The sequence below is a fragment of the Bufo gargarizans genome, chromosome 2, assembly GCF_014858855.1.
Source record: "Bufo gargarizans isolate SCDJY-AF-19 chromosome 2, ASM1485885v1, whole genome shotgun sequence".
In the NCBI taxonomy this organism is placed as follows: Eukaryota; Metazoa; Chordata; class Amphibia; order Anura; family Bufonidae; genus Bufo; species Bufo gargarizans.
The window spans coordinates 574,673,303-574,693,490 of record NC_058081.1 but is presented as its reverse complement, the minus strand read 5'-3'; the positions used below and the strand labels follow the sequence as shown (position 1 = coordinate 574,693,490).

Below are 20,188 nucleotides of genomic sequence, written 5' to 3'. Positions count from 1 at the left end.
ATGAGGTTGTATAGATACTGTATATATATACACTAGTTATGGGGCTGTATAGATACTGTATATATAGACACTATGGGGCTGTATAGATACTGTATATATAGACACTATGGGGCTGTATAGATACTGTACATATACACACTATGAGGTTGTATAGATACTGTATATATATACACTAGTTATGGGGCTGTATAGATACTGTATATATAGACACTAGCTATGGGGCTGTATAGATACTGTATATATAGACACTAGCTATGGGGCTGTATAGATACTGTATATATAGACACTAGCTATGGGGCTGTATAGATACTGTATATATAGACACTAGCTATGGGGCTGTATAGATACTGTATATATAGACACTAGCTATGGGACTGTATAGATACTGTTTATATAGACACTAGCTATGGGGCTGTATAGATGCTGTATATATAGACACTAGCTATGGGGGTGTATAGATACTGTATATATAGACACTAGCTATGGGCTGTATAGATACTGTATATATAGACACTATGGACTGTATAGATACTGCACATATAGACACTATGGGGCTGTATATATACTGTATATATAGACACTATGGGACTGTATAGATACTGCACATATAGACACTATGGGGCTGTGTAGATACTGTATATATAGACACTATGGGCTGTATAGATACTGCACATATAGACACTATGGGGCTGTATAGATACGGTATATATAGACACTTTCCCTTTTCGTACTCCGGCAGCACATCACGGGTTAATCCCGTGATGTGCTGCCTCCGTACTCAAGGAAAGTAAAATACCAGGTACGTATTTCTCCTATGGGCGGTATAGATACTGCACATATAGACACTATGGGGCTGTATAGATACTGCACATATAGACACTATGGGGCTGTATAGATACTGTACATATACACACTATGAGGCTGTATAGATACTGTATATATAGACACTATAGGGCTGTATAGATACTGTATATATAGACACTAGCTATGGGCTGTATAGATACTGTATATATAGACACTATGGGGCTGTATAGATACTGCACATATAGACACTATTGGGCTGTATAGATACGGTATATATAGACACTATGGGCTGTATAGATACTGCACATATAGACACTATGGGGCTGTATAGATACTGCACATATAGACACTATGGGGCTGTATAGATACTGTACATATACACACTAGTTATGGGGCTGTATAGATACTGTATATATACACTAGTTATGGGGCTGTATAGATACTGTAGATATACACTATAGGGCTGTATAGATACTGTACATATACACTATGGGTCTGTATAGATGCTGTATATATACACACTAGTTATGGGGCTATATAGATACTGTATATATAGATACTAGCTATGGGGCTGTATAGATACTGTAGATATACACTATGGGGCTGTATAGATACTGTAGATATACACTATGGGGCTGTATAGATACTGTATATATAGACACTATGGGGCTGTATAGATACTGTATATATAGACACTAGCTATGGGGGTGTATAGATACTGTAGATATACACTATGGGGCTGTATAGATACTGTAGATATACACTATGGGGCTGTATAGATACTGTAGATATACACTATGGGGCTGTATAGATACTGTAGATATACACTATGGGGCTGTATAGATACTGTAGATATACACTATGGGGCTGTATAGATACTGTATATATAGACACTATGGGGCTGTATAGATACTGTAGATATACACTATGGGGCTGTGTATATACTGTATATATACACACACTAGTTATGGGGCTGTATAGATACTGTATATATAGACACTATGGGGCTGTATAGATACTGTATATATAGACACTATGGGGCTGTATAGATACTGTATATATAGACACTATGGGGCTGTATAGATGCTGTATATATAGACACTAGCTATGGGGGTGTATAGATACTGTAGATATAGACACTAGCTATGGGGCTGTATAGATACTGTAGATATACACTATGGGGCTGTATAGATACTGTATATATAGACACTATGGGGCTGTATAGATACTGTATATATAGACACTATGGGGCTGTATAGATGCTGTATATATAGACACTAGCTATGGGGGTGTATAGATACTGTAGATATACACTATGGGGCTGTATAGATACTGTAGATATACACTATGGGGCTGTATAGATACTGTATATATAGACACTAGCTATGGGGCTGTATAGATACTGTAGATATACACTATGGGGCTGTATAGATACTGTATATATAGACACTAGTTATGGGGCTGTATAGATACTGTATATATAGACACTAGCTATGGGGCTGTATAGATACTGTAGATATACACTATGGGGTTGTATAGATACTGTAGATATACACTATAGGGCTGTATAGATACTGTAGATATACACTATGGGGCTGTATAGATACTGTATATATAGACACTAGCTATGGGGCTGTATAGATACTGTATATATAGACACTATGGGGGTGTATAGATACTGTATATATAGACACTAGCTATGGGGGTGTATAGATACTGTAGATATACACTATGGGGCTGTATATATGCTGTACATAGACACTATGGGGCTGTATAGATACTGTATATATAGACACTATGGGGCTGTATAGATACTGTATATATAGACACTATGGGGTGTATAGATACTGTATATATAGACACTAGCTATGGGGGTGTATAGATACTGTAGATATACACTATGGGGCTGTATATATGCTGTACATAGACACTATGGGGCTGTATAGATACTGTACATATACACTATGGGGCTGTATAGATACTGTAGATGCAGTCAGCGGTGATTAGTGTATACAGGAGCTGTACACAGTCACCAGTGACGGAGGATGTATATACACTGTAGACAGTTGTACATGGGGTCACAGTGATCTCGGGTATATTTTCAGTGATTGCGGGGGAAGGGAGGGGGGTGTTTTATATCAGAGGAGGAAAGTTTCCTGGAGGGGAGGGGTGAGGAAAGTGGCAGTTTCGCTCCCAACCCCCGTCTTCTTAGTTTCTCTGTTTCTGTCCCTCTCCTGCGGCCGTAGCGCTCTCTTACCTGGAGCAGAAGGCGGGGCTGTCCCTCGTCACATGACTGTTCCGGCCGGTGACACACCTGGGCAGTGGGCGGAGCTGCCCCAGTCACGTGATTCCTCCCGGGGGCTGAGGACACACCTGGAGATTCGTACCTGGGATAGGAGCGGCAGACTTCTCGCCCTAATACACCTGAACGGAAGACCCCGGGAGCAGCAGTACCACAGTGGCCGCCACCATGAAGGAGCCGGACATCAAGTACAACAACCGCCCGCAGGTAAGAACTGGGCTGGGGCCGGTGTTGTAGCCGGTTGCGGGGGTTTAGACCGGAGCTCTGCTGCCCTCTAGCTTGGTTGAACGATAATTGCACCTTCCAGCATTCTCGGACTGTCGGGGTCATAATGGGCGTTGTAGTAACACCACTCATTCCAGGCTACAGGTTGTGTGTATACTAATGGATTACACTACAACCCCCAACATGCACTTACCGCCCTTAAATGTCTATATATTCTGCAGTTTATGCTTAGGTTTCTTACTACAATTCAGGTGTGGCTGTGATCAGGGGTGCACCACCAATGAGGCCAGGTGAGGCGATCGCAGAAAGGCTAGGTGCACCCCTGGCTGTGATATTCAGATTTTCAGGATCCCCTCAGGGACCATCATTTTTAATGATGTTGTGGGTGATTGTATGGATGATGGGTGAATGAGCGTCAGCTCTTCTGTCCACTGATGAATGGAGTCCTATACAGGCTGCAAAAAATACCAACAGATACGGACAAAAAAATTACATTTTATGTGCATAAACCATTAAGCTTCATTCACACGTCGGTGTTCGGTCAGTGATTATGACCCAAAGCCAGAAGTGGAGGCTACACAGACATAAGGTCTAATGGAAAGATCTGTTCCTGTTCTGTGCTTAGAGCCGCACCTGGTTTTGGCTCAAAATCGCTGATGGAAATCGCTGACCAAACACTGACTGTGTGAATGAGACTTTACCCTGTAATATTGAAACAGACTATCATGCCATTAGTTCTGCTGTGGTGTTTAGCTCACACTGTATACATGCAGAAGAACAGGGTCTCTGTATGGTTAGAAAGTTCCTTATTCACTGATGGCAAGCAGAGAGTTTGGAATTAGCAAGGGGAAACATAACTTCCCCCTGGCCATTGATGCACCAAGGTGCTGTGTAGTTCCAGCATGTGAAGAACAGCTGATCCACGGGGGTGTGGGGTGTTGGATCCTCGCCGATCAGCTAGTCATGTCTTAGGCCTTCACTTAGAAAAAGGCTGGCCGACCCTTTTAAGGGCTGATGAGCCGGGAAGTTTTATAGGGATTGTGTAACCTTGGCGCTCGTTCTGCTGTGTCATGTAGTGGATTTGTTTTATGGCGGCCGTTACCTACAGAAAATTGGCTGCAGCACAAGTTATGCAGAGCGTCTCTCCTGAAGATGGTCCCGTCTGTGAGGGACATGGAGAGTCAGCAATGTTGTTTGTGAGATTAGAGAACTGCATACAGTGTATCACTCCCATCATCCTTGACCCCCAGCTACTCATGACTTAGAGGACCTGGCGGCACTAAATGCAATGCAATCTGACAGCACCATGTTATAGAGCAGGGAGAGCTGAGTGTATATATATATATATATATATATATATATATATATATATATATATAATTTTTTTTGTAGGAAATGATTCGGTAAAACCTGTAATTTTGTAATTTATACATTTCGATCTTTTCTTTTTTCCGCCTGCTGTGAGCAGCATCAGTTTAGAGCCGAGGTGTTGGCATACAGAGATAGCTGTCAGTCACTGATGACCGCTGCCGCTACTGATAGCCGTTCAGAGCAAGTAAAAAGATAAATGTATAAAATACAGGTTTTGCTGAAGTTTCCCCACATGTATACATGGCTCTGCTCAGCTCTTCCTGCTCTATAAGATTGCATTGTGTGGTGACAGGTCCCTTTTTATCTTCCTGTCTGACATACAAATGGGGGGCTAATATCCAGTTCAAAGGGTTGTCTGACTTATTTGTGATGGTGCCTGTTAAAATAATAAATTATCAACTAGTCGCAACTCAGTCCCACTGCCATTTCCAGCACTGCTGCTCCTTTCTGGTCTGTGTTTACCCTGTAGTGGTGATGTACCAGTGTACGGCATGTTACCGCTGCAGCCAGTCACTGGTGTCAGTGGTATCTGATACAAAACCGCAGGTAAGAACTGAAGATGAAGGATGAAGTGTTGGAAATGGTAGGGGATTAATGTTGGTGTGTGTGTGTTTTTTTTTTTTTTTTTAATATTATTACCAGGGGAGCAGACAGGGCTGTAAAATAAACAAAAAAAAAAAAAAAAGCTTAGAGGTATTCCGATTACATTAAGTTATCCCCTATCCACAGGTTAGGGGATGACTATTAGATTGGTGGGTCTGACTGTTGGGGATCCCGTACACAACAGTGACGTCTGAAATGAATGGAGTGGCAGGTCGAGCATGCTCATTGCAGCTCCATTCATCTTTATGGGACTGCCAGAGTTCAATCGCATGGCTCTTTTGGGCAGTACCATAAAGATGGATGAAACAACAATGTGCATGCTCAACCTGCTGCTCCATTAATTTCAGGGTTCCCACGGGGCCCCATTCTCATGATCAGTGGGGGACCTAGTCGCCAGACTGTCGGTGATCTAATAGTTATAGAGGATAATGTTGTAAGTGGAATAATCTCTTAACTCGCCCTCTAAGGGTCCCTCAGTGCCAGCATTGCGTGTCCTGTCCCAGGGGCTTCCCATCAGACCAGAAGTGATGATGTCACGGCCATCATTCACATGTCCAGTGGTCACGAGTTGTTCATGCACATATGACTGCTAGGGCCCCTGATTCACTGAGTGGTCGCTTGAACGATGGACGTGACATCATCACTTCTGGCCCAGGGAGATGGGATAAAGCGCCAACTGCCAGTTTTAAAGGGGTTATCCCATCTCGCTGGGGACATTTTGCTAGGATATACCCCCAATGTCTGATAGGGGCAGGTTTCAGAAGTGGGGCCCGCACTGATCTCTAGAATGGAGCACACAAAGTGAAGGAGGGCAGGTCTTTCATCAGTGGCTGCCCTCCATTTCTGTGGGAGTTGAACAGCATGCTCGACTATTTTTGGAAGTCCCATAATAATGAATGGGAAGCACACTGCGCAAGCGTGGCTGCCGCTCCATTCACTTCTATGGAGCTGATTGAAATAACTGAATCGGTGCTCAAAGAAATGAATGGAGGGTGGCTGCTCATGCTCTAGAACATTCTCTAGCTCATTCTCTAGAACAGAGCCCACCCCTTTAAGAATGGCGATTGGTGCTTAATCCCATCTCACTTCAGGTCAGAAGTGATGATGGCACGTTCACGTGACCAGTCATCGAATCATGGGCCTTAGCAATCACACGTGCAACCACCCTCCATTTATTTACATGAGACTGCTGAAAATAGACGAGTGCTGGCTATTTACTTCAGCTCCATAGAAGTGAATGGAGTGTGGAGCGGTGGCCACGCTTGCGCAGTGTGATTCCCATTCATTTTTATGGGACTTTCAACTCCCATAGAAATGAATGGAGGGTAGCCGCACGTGCATGGTCTGCTCTCTTTTTCGCTTTGCGAGCTCTGTTCTAGAGATAGGTGCAGGTCTTAGTGGAGCCAACCCCTTTAATTTTTTTTTTCTTCCTTCTATCAAACTTTCTGCTCTCCACTTTATTTTAAAACATAAGTGGTGTGTATAGGACATTTTTAAATAATTGGTTTAGCTGTTTTCTTATATATTTCGAGCATGGCTGGGTCCCTGTGGGGGGTGTAATGGTCTCCAGCTCCTGAATATACTGCACTGCAGGACATAAACCTCTGGATAGTTAGATTTGCTGGGCAGAATGCTGGGGTAGTTGGGTAAAAAAATTCCCTGGTATGGGATTTCTCAATGGCTATCACCCAGCGTTCTTAGAAAGAGTGGCATGGGGTGGTTACCCAGTGTGCCCAGTATTTCCTGGATAAAACGCTGTTTCCGTTTCTGTTAGGTAACTTCTGTTACTCAGAACCTCCTTCTGATGACTCATTTATGAGAAGGATGTATTACTGGAAGCTGCTCGTGGCAGGGCCCGTCATCTGGGGTCCTAGCAGTCTATCACTGACTGATAGCATCCAGATGTGGCATTTATAGAACAGCCACATGAGACTTCATTTTAGGAGATTTTGTTAGATTGGAATTCCCACGGCATAGCTGAGCTGTGTCTGTCTAATGATTCATCCGCATTGATAACTTTGTCATTGTGAATAATCTGGACCCGGGATGATGGACACCGTATGTCTCCCCACTGTGTTTACCAGAATCCCGGTAATGGCACAAAACTTCACCATGGGCATCATACCCATTTGCACAACAGTGTGTGGTTCTGGTGGGTTACTCAGTGCCCATCCTGCAATCATGTCTCCTGTTTATTGTACTGGATGCTGTCTTATTATTTATATTTTTTTATTTTTTGCCTCTTGGATGTAAACTGATATTTCCATTCACTGACAGCAAGTAGAGATCTTGCCAAAGGCAATGGGATTGACACTCAGGTGTTTCCTTATTGATTTTTTATTTTTTTTCTCTTCTCCTGTTCTCCTCTGCTACAATATTCAGCTTGCTCTGAGGTTGCCATGGTACCATCATCAGACCATTTCCATGGACTTCCTGTCATGTGATCTCCACACTGGTCAGATATGGTAGTGACCTATCGGGAAGTCCATGCAGAGACAAGTTGACCTTAGGGTCCATTCACACGTCTAAGTGTTTTGCGGATCCGTAAAACACACATACCCTCAATGTGCGATCCGCAATTTGCGGACCGCACATCACTGACACTATAATAGAAAATGCCTTTTCTAGTCTGCAATTGCAGACAAGTATAGGTCATATTCTATTTTTTTCAGCTCCATTGAAAGTGAATGGGTCCGTACCCGTTCCGCAAATTGCGGACGTGTGAATGGACCCTTAAGCTGCCATGACAACAGGGCAGGCCCCAAGGGCCTCATTTGAGTGTCTAACAGAGAACCTGACCTTGCTGCCCATGGCAACTAATCAACGTACAGCTTTAATTTTCTTAACTGCTCTCAAAAAATGATTGGTCGCTGGGGGTGAAGGGTCCAGGTTTTCCGACTTCTGTCACCGTTAGAACGTTGCTTGTACAGAATTTCTGAGAATCCCAGAGGATCTTGCTTCCACCCACCAGGGCAGATAACGCTGCCGGATGACCATTATGTCACAGTATCCATAACCATTTTCATTCATGGATCCTGCACACGATTTGTTCTTGAGCGTAGTGATCTGAACCGCGGACACCAGGATTACGTAAAACACTGCTCAGGAATGTGGAGATCCCAGTTTCTGTCAATGCAATACTGAGAAACTGGAGGCAGCACCATGAAGGTGTCACCAACACTGCAGACATCATAGTCAACAAACGTGATGAGATCAGTGAGATAATTTGTCGAGGATCCGTGAGATAGATGTCATTAAACCATTCCCTCCCGGCAATCGCCTGCTCGCTTGCGGGGGAGACCCATGCTGTATGGTGGTTTGCCGGCGGCAGATTGTAATTATACAGCGTGCATAAAATCACAATTGCCAAATGAATAAGCGTTTGCATCAGGCAATTGGCGGCAGAATTACGCTCCCAGGTGATCACTCCGGAGCGTTCATACAAACTTTTGTTAGCCATCATCTGCTGAAAAAATCAGCGGGTGTAATACAACCTTAATTCTGGATTTACATGGGTCAACTGAGCGTCCGATTGTCATGAAGGAAGAGTTCCTTCCCGACAGTCGGCTGCTCGTTCGGAGCGATCTCCTTCACTGTATTATGACGATTGATCTTTATTGCCATCCCTCGTCCCGTACAGAATCATGGCTTCTGAGCAGCTGATGAATGACAGGATCACCTGATGAACGAGCGTTTCACCAATTTTTTGGGTGATCGGCAGCACATTTACATGGCCAGATTGTTGGGAACAAGCGTTCGCAGGAAAGATCATTCCCGATAATCTGCCCGAGGCTTCAATCACATCTGTGTCGTCATCTCCATTCATTTGCTCTATCATAGTAGCAGAAGGAAAATAACGGAAGTGCTAGATCCCTGCCATGATGGAAGCCAAAGGCTTATTGACAATAATGGAGTCAGTTGGCTTTCCATCATGGCGTCCGGCATGTTGCCAGGCAACTAGTGCATCGTGCAGCTGTATTTTGTCTAGCATTTTTCAGTGGAGGCTCGAGATGGAGTCTCAAAAGCAGATGTGAACAAAGCCCTGACAGTAGCTCTGTGCTCTGTTATCAAGCTTTTCGTGAGGCAAATATTCCCTGTGGACGCAGCGACGTTCTGTAGATAGCATACATTTTCCTAGGGGTAGAGAGGAGCGGTCCCCTCTCCTGACATGTCTGTTTTACTAACTACTTGTATTCCCCATGTAATAACAATTCTGTAGCATCTATTGTTATGACTCGTGCCATTCCTTTCTTATTCCTACTAGAAGTTATGAATGGGGGGAGGGGGGTTCCAGTGCAGTCGGACACTGGCAGCACTGATTGAGTTGTCACGAGGAGAGGCTCTCGCATACAATATAGAAGCTTCTCATGGGATATGTGACAAGATGTTGTGATTGCAGGGAGGTTTCTGCATTTCCTGTCATTGAAGAACACCACAGCATCGTAGCCTGACGTGGCTGATAACAGGGAGCAATAGACTGTATTGGTACAATTGTATTAGTTTGTCTCTCCCCAGAAGTTTCTATATGTCTGGTCTGGTATGCAAATCCTGAATAGAGAAATGAAATGCGGATGTGGTTTCCGCTGCTGTGTGATCAGCATTAGCCCAAACTGGGGAATGAGGGGTGTGGATCCTGTGGCTGCAGACTATTCTGCCTGGTGATAAAAGGTTGGTATCGCCAGGGCAAGGATCTCACTTTGGGTTCTGTGTATATCAGAAGATACAGAGCTGAGGTGTGTACGTGTGTGTTGGCACAGCTGGTGAAGTGACTTGCATCTACAGCGTGACTAAGGGCATTTAGGACCATCATAAGACCCACTCCTTTTAGAGGCAGTGCCCACCAAAGAGCAAAGATGTGTCTAATATTCCATCACATGTATGACTGGAGGAGGAGCCAGTAGCTGTAGGACCCTCATGCCAATCCTATACCAGGGGCCCTACTATCAAGTGTCCTTATAATACCCTAAATTTCTAATATTCTGTTCCTCGAGATCGTGTGCAGTGACTCAGTGGTTCGCTGCTAAAGGGTTAATACTGGAATTCACTATCAAAGGCTTAATCCTCAGGGTCACCGCTTTAAAGGGAACCGGTCAGCGGAAAAAAGCCATCTCAAACCGCCAGCAATACCTTCAAATAGCCGGCAGTGAGTTTCTAATGATTTTCTTACTGCATTCAGATGAGGTAGTAGTATGAAAAACGTCCTTTTATCCTCCGTCCTCGCTATTTTCCAGTCAGGCTTGAAGTTAAGGAGGCAGCGGCCTCCTTGCTTCAAGTCAAGGTAACCGCGCCTCCTTGCTTGCCCCTTTGCTGTGACTGACCGCACTTATACCCGACAGCCGGCTGGCTTTGCCGAACAGCCGGCGGTCAGTCACAGAGAAGGATCAGGGAAGAAGGAGCAGTTACCTTGACTTGAAGCAAGGAGGCCGCTGCCCCCTTAACTTCAAGCCTGACTGGAAAATAGCGAGGGCGGAGGATAAAAGGAAGTTTTTCATACTTCTGCCTCATCTGAATGCAGTAAAAAAATCGTAATTAGAAACTCACTGCCGGCTACTTGAAGGTACTGCTGGCGGTTTGGGATGGCTTTTGCCGCTGACAGATTCCCTTTAAAATGTTTACTGTGATGAAGATGATCTGTGCATTGTGTGTCCCAAAAGGTTGTGTATGGGCAGGAAATAGTTAAACTAGCAGTATTTAGTTGCCAGAAGACAGGCTTTTAGAGTAGAGAGTTCCTAAGAGCCCATTCACACAACCGCATTTTTTGCAATTTGCCGACTGCAAAAAAAATTACGGTCCTTTTGAATGAGCCCTTACAAGCAGAGCTTGAGACGAGACCTACTTCAATGTGCTCTGGCAAGTAGGCCTGACTACAAAACACCATTCCTGAGAGTGGAAAGCGACTTTACAAAGGATTAGTAAAAATAAAAATCGGGGGAGATCTAATAACTATGTATAAATGCAGAGGACTGTGACGAGGGGACATCCTCTGCGTCTGGAGGAAAGAAGGTTTGTACACAAGCATAGATGAGGATCTTTACGGTAAGAGCAGTGAGACTATGGAACTCTCTGCCTGAGGAGGTGGTGATGGTGAGTACAATAAAGGAATTCAAGAGGGGCCTGGATGTATTTCTGGAGCTTAATAATATTACAGGCTATAGCTTCTAGAGAGGGGTCGTTGATCCAGGGAGTTATTCTGATTGCCCGATTGGATTCAGGAAGGAATTTTTTTTCCCCTAAGGGTCCATTCACACGTCCGTTGTTTGTTTCCTGATCTGTTCCGTTTTTTGCTGAACAGATCTGGACCAGATCTGGACCCATTCATTTTCAATGGGTCCTGAAAAAAAATCTGACATTGTGCTGTCCGTTTTTTTTTCAGGACCCATTGAAAATGAATGGGTCCAGATCTGTTCAGCAAAAAATGGAACAGATCAGGAAACAAACAACGGACGTGTGAATAGACCCTAAAGGAGGTAAAATTGACTTCCGCCCCACGTTTTTTTTTTTTTTTTGCAGCCTTGTGGTTTCAATTTTCAGGATAACTGGCTGAACTGGATGGACAGATGTAGTTTTTTTTCAGCCTTAGGCCTCATGCACACGACCGTTGTTTGGGTCCGCATCCGAGCCGCCGTTCATTTCAGTGGGGCCGCAAAAGATGCAGACAGCACTCCGTGTGCTGTCCGCATCCGTGGCTCCATTCCGCGACCCCGCTAAAAAAATATAATATGTCCTATTCTTGTCCGCGATTTGCGGACAAGGATAGGCATTTAAATTGCAGAAGGCAACACAGGCGCCTTTTGTTTTTTGCAGATCCAAGATTTGCGGACCGCAAAAAATGGCACTGTCGTGTGCATGAGGCCTTATAAACTATGTTACTATGCTATCCCCTGAGAGAAGGAAGCATTGAATATTTACAGAAGGTTGAGAACCACTTCAAAGGCCATGCTTGGACAGACAGGCAAATGCACATGTATGGCAATAGACTTTACTGCTTGTGGAAAGGGTTAATTGCTTCTGGCGTCCGCCACACTTCTGAGGCAAACTGGTCAGTCGATCTAGGACTGCAGCCTGCATCTGGGAAGTGCAGAAAGTATACTGAGTGATTGTATGCCTGTGGTCGAATTGGAAAGATTGCCTATTGAATCTACAGAGACTCGGGGAGGACGACTACCATCGTTGCCACCTCCTATATACAGTCTTTGGGAAAAGTCTACTTTGTGCAATAGACCTGTGCCTGCTGCTTGCATTTCTACTGCGATCCCCATTATCTATTCCGTTAAGGCCTCTTGCACACGACCGTATTGCTTTTTAAGTAGTCCGCAAAAAATATGGATGATGTCCGTGTGCATTCCATTTTTTGAGGAGCTGGCCCCTGATAGAACAGTACTATCCTTGTCCGTTATGCGGACAATAATAGGACATGTTCTATCTTTGAACGGAAATACGGAAATGGAAAGCATATGGAGTACCTTCCATTTTTTTAACTTTATTTTATTAATTTTTTTGAGAGAAGGATTAGCCACTTTGAGGACTACGACCACCCTCATTGCCACCACCCTTACCACGCCTCCCCTGTGGAATTGGAACATTAGTGCTTATATTCCCGTAGAGACGGATTAATCTCCCGCAGTCACTGTAAAATGACTGCACTGCGGCCTTATTTCCTAGCCTAAAAGTTGTCATGGCTGAGGGTTTGTTACAATCCTTCTAGGTAAGGAGATGGTGCGTCACTGGTGGTGGTAGTCATATGGTGAGTATACGCTACAGCTCGCCGCTGTTGCTGCCAGCTTATACTGTGCTTTGCACTGGTGACACAAGGTTACGTGCATCTAATTGTTCCATTAACCCTATTTAGTGTGTGAATATGTCATTAGTGAGGTTGTGGGAATGACTTAACGACTGCTGATTAATCATCTCTCAGGAACGCACACAGAACCTCATCAAAGGGAGGAATCTGCTGACTGATTCCTAGTAGTAATATTCAGCAAAGTCTGTATATAGGCACTGCATTGGGGATGATGGGAGTGATACACTGTGTCAAATAGGGAAATGAGACTGCGTGCTCCTGGAAACTGGGATGATGGGAATTATTGTCAGTGTAAGGCTACATGCACACGACCGTGCTGTTTTTTGCTGTCCGTAAACTGCGGATCCGCAAAAAAACAGAAGCCGCCCGTGTGCCTTCCGCAATTTACGGAACGGAGCGGCCCATTGTAGACATGCCTATTCTTGTCCGCAAAACGGACAAGAATAGGACATGCTATATCATTTCTGCGGGGCCACAGAACGGTGCAACGGATGCATCTTTTGCGGCCCCATTGAAGTGAACGGGTCCGCATCCGAGCCGCAAAAACGGCGGCTCGGATGCGGACCAAAACAATGGTTGTGTGCACGTAGCCTAAGGCATTCCTCATTTGTCTCGCTCGCATCTGCAAAATGGACCAGAATCGGGGCTGTTCTGTAATTTGCAGAACAGCCACATGGATCCGCCAAAAAAAGTGTGGATGTGTGCATGGCCCTATAGCAGTGATGGCGAACCTTTTACAGACCGAGTGCCCAAACTGCAGCATAAACCCACTTATTTATCGCAAAGTGCCAACACAGCAATTTACCTTGAATACTACAGTCCAATATAGAATATCTTCCATGTACCTTATCATTTATCTACAATAGTCTGCCTACATTCAGTGCGCCGCCTGTGCTGTTCATAGTGTGCCCTGCGCTGCTGAATGGCAGGAAAAGTCTACAACATATTGGTACACCATAGACTTTTTCCAGGGTGTGGGTGCCCACAGAGAGGGCTCTGAGTGCCGCCTCTGGCACCCGTGCCATAGGTTCGCCATCACTGCCCTATAGGAATGAATGGATCAGGGTGCTATCCTGACACAGGCATCCCCTGCTGTATCATACACTTATTAGACAGCTGGAGGCCATGACACCATACCTGCATGGAGGTGTTCAGGCGTTTCTTTGTCAGTTCTCAGTCCGGCTGTGTCTGGTTTCAGCTCTCTTGTGTACGGTGACTGCACCCACAATGTGTCCTTTGCAGTCATGACTATTAACCCCTTAAAGTTGCAGCATTTTTCTTTTTCGGTTTCCATGTTTCTAAAACTTTTTATTTTTATTTTTTTATTTAGTTTTATTTTTCCCGGTCATCCTCTTCTTTCTCAGTGGTGGTTTAGTAACTCTGCTCTCCTTGCACTGACCTGCCTGTGATAGATTTGTATACAGCAGCCAATCAGAGGAGGCAGAGCAGCGGTATAAACCAATGATGAGATGGGGGGGCGCTCTCAGACTACCTCTGACTCCGCAGTAGAGCTGAGCTAGACTACCAAGCTGGAGGAAATCGTCACCATTGGTACTGACTTGTAGATCATTTTTCAGTGCCTGACTAGACTGTCCCTACTACTTTTTGGCTACGTACACACGACCGTTGTTTTGGTCCGCATCCGAGCCGCCGTTTTTGCGGCTCGGATGCGGACCCGTTCACTTCAATGGGGCCGCAAAAGATGCATCCGTTGCACCCTTTTTAATTTTACAATGTCGGTTGTTATAGGCACAGCCGTACCAATTGGGTGTAGTTTTTAAAGGGAGTCTGTCAGCATTTTTGCATACTCAAAACTGCTGACAGCACTAGACAGGGGATGGGTGCTTTTTGTGGATCTTTTGTTATCATGAATAGTGTGAATGTGAACTTTTATTCTGCCGTGCTTTTGCTCCTGAAATGCCCCGGAGGCAGTGCTCTCTGCCTTTGACGTTCCTCACAACCTCTCCCCTGTGGTCTGTGTGACCATTGTCTCCTGGTTAAACACAACACTTCACAGTGAGCCTCGCCTCCAGGGCAAATGCAGGAGCATTTCCAGGCAGAGTAAGGACGCCTTCACACAAGGCAGATCTTGTTGCAGAAAATTTCTGTGATTGCCCCCATTGTCTGAGATGATAAAACCCCCTTTAAGGGCCCTTTTACATAGTCTGATATCCAAAGCTAGTTTACGATAATCTGCCCATGTAAAAGTGCCGCCAATTACCCGATGAACATGCGAGCATCCAGCAGAGGATCTCAAAACCGGGCCAAAACGGATCAGTTTTGTCCCCATTCATTGTCAATGAGGACAACACTGATCAGGATGCATTCCGTTCCGTTTTGCGGTTTTGTGTCCAGTTTTTGAAGTGGAACAAACCACATTGGCATGAAAATCTATGCAAGTCAGCGGTTTCTTCAGTTTTGGTTTAATGCAACCGGATCACGCCAAAACGGATGCATCCAGATGTATTAAATGGCATAGATCAGTTTAAAGGGGTTATCCACCCCTATAATGCCCAGATCCCTTATACTTGCCCCAGCACCCGCGTCAGTCCTGTTTTCCGCACAGCTGCCGCTGCATCTCCGCTTTGCAAGGATCAAAACATACGTAGGGTGGGGGCAGTCAATAGCAGACTGTGACAGGGACAAGCCTCCCTATCGTTGCCCTCGTCTCCGTTGTGGCCTGCTATTGGCTGCTCCCACCACCCGTATGTTTTGATCCGCACGACGGGGAGATGCGGCGGTGGGGGATCCTCTGGCCAATCTCTAAACCGGAATGCCACAACTGTGAAACCACTTAGTTTCCGCAGTTGCTGTTGATTGTGGCAGTAATATAATACAGCCAACTTTTGCAAGTCATAGCGTAGGCACTGCATCGTAATATAGCTCTTCATGGGACAACCTGCTCGCTGAGAAATTCTCCAATGTACGAATAGACATATTACATCCAAACCCTTAAGTCACCCTGACCAAGTCGACTCAAACAGGTCCAGGGCTTGTTATAGCGTATCATTTGGATTGCGCCCGGTACCTGTGGATCCAAACGTTATTGTTTCCATTTACTGATCAGCAATCTTTATTAATTATAAAACTGGACAAGCCTTGTGGTGATTATCATGCTAACCCTTTCCTACATACTGAGGACTGGTTAGCCTGATGATTGGATTATTGAATTGGTTATTATGGTGGGAGGAGCGGTGATATTTACTTCTACTGTGGGGAAGCTCAGTGGGCATGGCTGATGGCAGCAGTTGTGTGACCTGGTCATCTACCCATATAGAGTATATCCCCAGAGATCAGCTACCTGTGTACACATTCCTGGTAGGGTGGGCTGGGCCATGGCCTCTGCTATGTGAAGCTGCTCTACCAGTTCCTGTAGGTGACTGACGTCCTTGTGTGAATGTGGAGGAAGACAAAGGGCAGAAACTAAAACCTCTGAAGAGCTAGGACTGAGAAGTCACAGAATGAGCAGGGTCTCTGCAGCCCTATGCCCTGGGGTCCACATGGTGGTCAGTGGTAGCACACAATGTATAAGGCTAGGTAAGAGCCATCAGCCAGCAATCGGGACAGGAGAGAGACTTGTGCTGCTTCTGATTATATTCACTGATGCATCAGAACGACATAGTGAATGCACAAGCAGGACGGGTTTAAAGGATATGTCCAACTCTGCAACCAGTTTCTCTTCTCGTTTGCCCTAATGCATCTAAAATGAAGCATTATGGGGGAGATTTATCATAAGCGGTGTAAATGAAAATTGGCTTAGTTGCCCATAACCAATTGGCTACCACCTTTCATTTTCCTTCTTTTGCAAAATGAAAGGTGAAACCCAGTTTTCTGTTACACCAGTTTTCTGAAATTGATTAAAATGTATTAAAAATCTGCCTTTGTTTTGTCTATACAGAGCTCTGGGGAGATTTATCAAACTAATGTAAAGTAGAACTGGCTTAGTTGCCCAAGAATTGTTCTTAAGAATCCTCGTTCCTTGCCTTGTGTTTACACATCTGCTGATCTATTGAGATATGAGCAAATGTCTTTTGTCATTGTCATCGCATACAAATTTAAATTTCTCTGCTTTTAAAACAGAAAGTGATTGATACCTCATAAAATATTACTTAACATTCCCCATATGTTTACTTTACGTTGGCATCATTTTGTAACTACACCCCTCAAATTATTCAAAACTGATGTTACAAACTTTAACACTTGAGGTGTTCCACAAGAATTAAAGGAAAATTGAGGTAAAATTCTAATTTTTGGGTAGATTATAATTTTTTTTTTCTTGCAACACAGCAAGGGTTAATGGCAAAATAAACCTCAATATATATATTACTGATTTTTCAGAAATACCCCATATGTGGCGGTAAACTGCTCTATGGGCACGTGGCAGTGGTCAGAAGGAAAGGAGCGCCATATGGATTTTGGAGGCAGATTTCACTAGAATGTTTTTGGGCACCATTTTGTATTTGAAGAGACCCTGACTTACCCCTACAGTGGAAACACTCAAAGTGACCCCATTTTGGAAACTACACCCCTTTAAAAAATATATTAGGGGGTACTGACCACTTTGACTGCCTAAGCGTTTTACGGAATTTGGAAACGGATGTAAAAATTACGTTTTGTTTCTTCCAATAAAATGTTGCTTTACTCCCAAATTTTTCATTTTCACAAAGGGTAACAGGGAAAAAAATCACCCCATAATTTGTTACCCATTTTCTCCCGAGTACGGCAACACCCAACGTGTGGTGGTGAACTGCTGTGGGGGCACATGGGAGGAGCACCATATGGCTTTTGCAGCGCAGATTTTGATGGATAGGTTTATGGGTGCCATTGGTTTTTATTTTTTAAGTGATTGTCTTATGTGGGGGCTCATTTTTTTGCAGGATGAAGTGACTGGTACCATTTTGGGGTACATAAGACTTTTTGATCGCCTGGTATTACACTTTTTGTGATTTAAGGTTACAAAAAAAAATGTCTTTTTTTGGCACAGTTTTTATTTAAAAAAAATTGGCGTTCACCTGAGGGGTTAGGTCATGTGATATATATTTTTTTTTTTATAGAGCAGGTCGTTACGGACGTGGCAATACCTAAGGGTACTTTTCCTGATGCCTCCACAACGGCACTACGTGCAGGATTACCCCGCCTTCTCCAGGGACAGGAAACAGCTTTTGAGCCCAGCCAATAAAGGGCCCCCTCCCTCTTACCTTGCCAGTTGTTTCCTGTCCCTCAGAAGGATCGGGATCTCGAGCACTAGCATTACTCCGCGTGGCCTTTGGTTTGTTGTCCCGGCGCTGCCGGAGGGCCGTCGCAGGGGAGAGGATCGCGGGACTCGGTATCTTGGTCTTTCCTCCCCTTGGTGAAACGCCAGCTGCGCTGGTCACCCCCGGCTGTTTTTTCCGCGTTCTGTGAGAACCGGCGTCTCTGTGCGGCTTGAGGGGGCGTGCCCGGGCCCACTCCCCCATATTCCTCCCATAGCGCTGGCCTCTATGACGTGAAGGATCGCGTCATCAGAAGGGGCCGGCGTGACGCACAGGAGGGGGCGGAGCTTCATGCATAAGGCGGAAGTACAAGCAGTCGGCGGCGTTCTAACCAGATTTCCTGGTCCTGCAGTTAAAGTGCTTCACTGCCTACCTGAAGAATGAACAGACGACTGGGACTTCTCAAAGATCCCATGGGTAAAAAATGTGAAAGTCTCCTAAAAAAGACATGGGAGTCCTCCACTGCGGTATTGAGACCAGGTATTGCTGCCACCTACACCGCCAGAACCCTGTCTCTGTGGTTGGGACAATTGGAGGAGCATATTGGATCCGGCACGCCCAGGGAAGACTTCCTGGCTTCAATCCCAATACTGAAGCAAGGATTTTCAGAGCCAGTAATATCCACCCTTTTGCAAAGTAGAAAAAATGTTACATCAAGGATATATCTGAGAGCTAGGGAAGCCTTTCTGAGGTTTAGTGGCGATAAATATGACCCTTCCGGAGAACTTCAGGTGGCGCTAATCTTGGACTTCCTTCAAGCGGGACTAGATAAGGGACTATCTGTAAGTACCCTAAAAGTCCAGGTGGCAGCTGTAAGTGCGTTCTTAAATACCAAGCTATCAGACATAAATGTTATCAAAAGGTTCCTTAGGGGGGCAATTAGAATCCGCCCAAGATTAAGATCTTCAGTTCCGCCCTGGGATTTAAATCTGGTACTATCCAGATTAATGTATCCAGCCTTTGAACCTATAGCTGAAATCCCCTTGAGAACATTGACCCTCAAGGCAGCTTTTTTGTTAGCCATCACCACAGCAAGAAGAGTAGGGGAGATTCAGGCCTTTTCCATCCTACCTTCTTACCTCAGGATTCTAGATGATAGAATCATATTAAAACATGCTCCTGAATTTCTACCTAAAGTTGTAACAAAGTTCCACTGTCAACAGGAAGTTACTCTTCCCTCCTTCTGTTCCCAGGCGTCCTCGGAGATGGAAAGGCTATTTCATAACCTAGACGTTAGGAGATGCATCCTGCAATATATGGAGGCCACAAAAGATCTAAGGAAGTCGAACCAGCTACTTGTGCAATATCTGGGTCTACATCGTGGACAGGCAGCTAGCAAGGCTTCCGTCTCAAGATGGATTAAGGCCTGCATTGTCAGCCTATGAAACAGAAGGGTTAGCCCCTCCACCCTTGTTGAGAGCTCACTCCACCAGGGCATTGGCCACATCCTGGGCTGAAGGGGCCTCGGCCTCGATAGAAGAAATATGTCGGGCAGCCACATGGTCCAATCCTGATACCTTTTTTAAACATTACAGATTGGACGTCTCTTCAAATAGAGATTTGTCTTTTGGACGCAAAGTCCTGTCGGCAGTTGTCCCACCCTAATCATGTTTTCTATATTATTCCTCCATGTAGTGCCGTTGTGGAGGCGTCAGGAAAATAAATAATTACTCTTACCGGTAATTGGATTTTCCTTTAGCCTCCACAACGGCACGAGGAATCCCCCCCCCCCCCCCCAAAAAAAAAGGGGATAATTTTGAATATTTAACATTTTCATTTCTATTACGCTCAGGAGAACTAATCCTGACCTCGTATGTTGAACGATATCGT

The 20,188-nt window shown here is 44.8% G+C and overlaps 1 protein-coding gene across 1 annotated transcript in view; it reads left to right on the top strand.

The window, feature by feature from the left end:
• Positions 1–2,996: 2,996 nt before the first annotated feature.
• ST14 (ST14 transmembrane serine protease matriptase) overlaps positions 2,997–20,188 on the top strand; it is a 42,531-nt gene continuing 25,339 nt past the window's right edge. Inside the window, exon 1 of the mRNA XM_044278211.1 lies at positions 2,997–3,313. Coding sequence (XP_044134146.1) covers positions 3,275–3,313 — 39 coding nt within the window. The 5' untranslated portion in view covers positions 2,997–3,274. The remainder of the gene's footprint in view (positions 3,314–20,188) is intronic.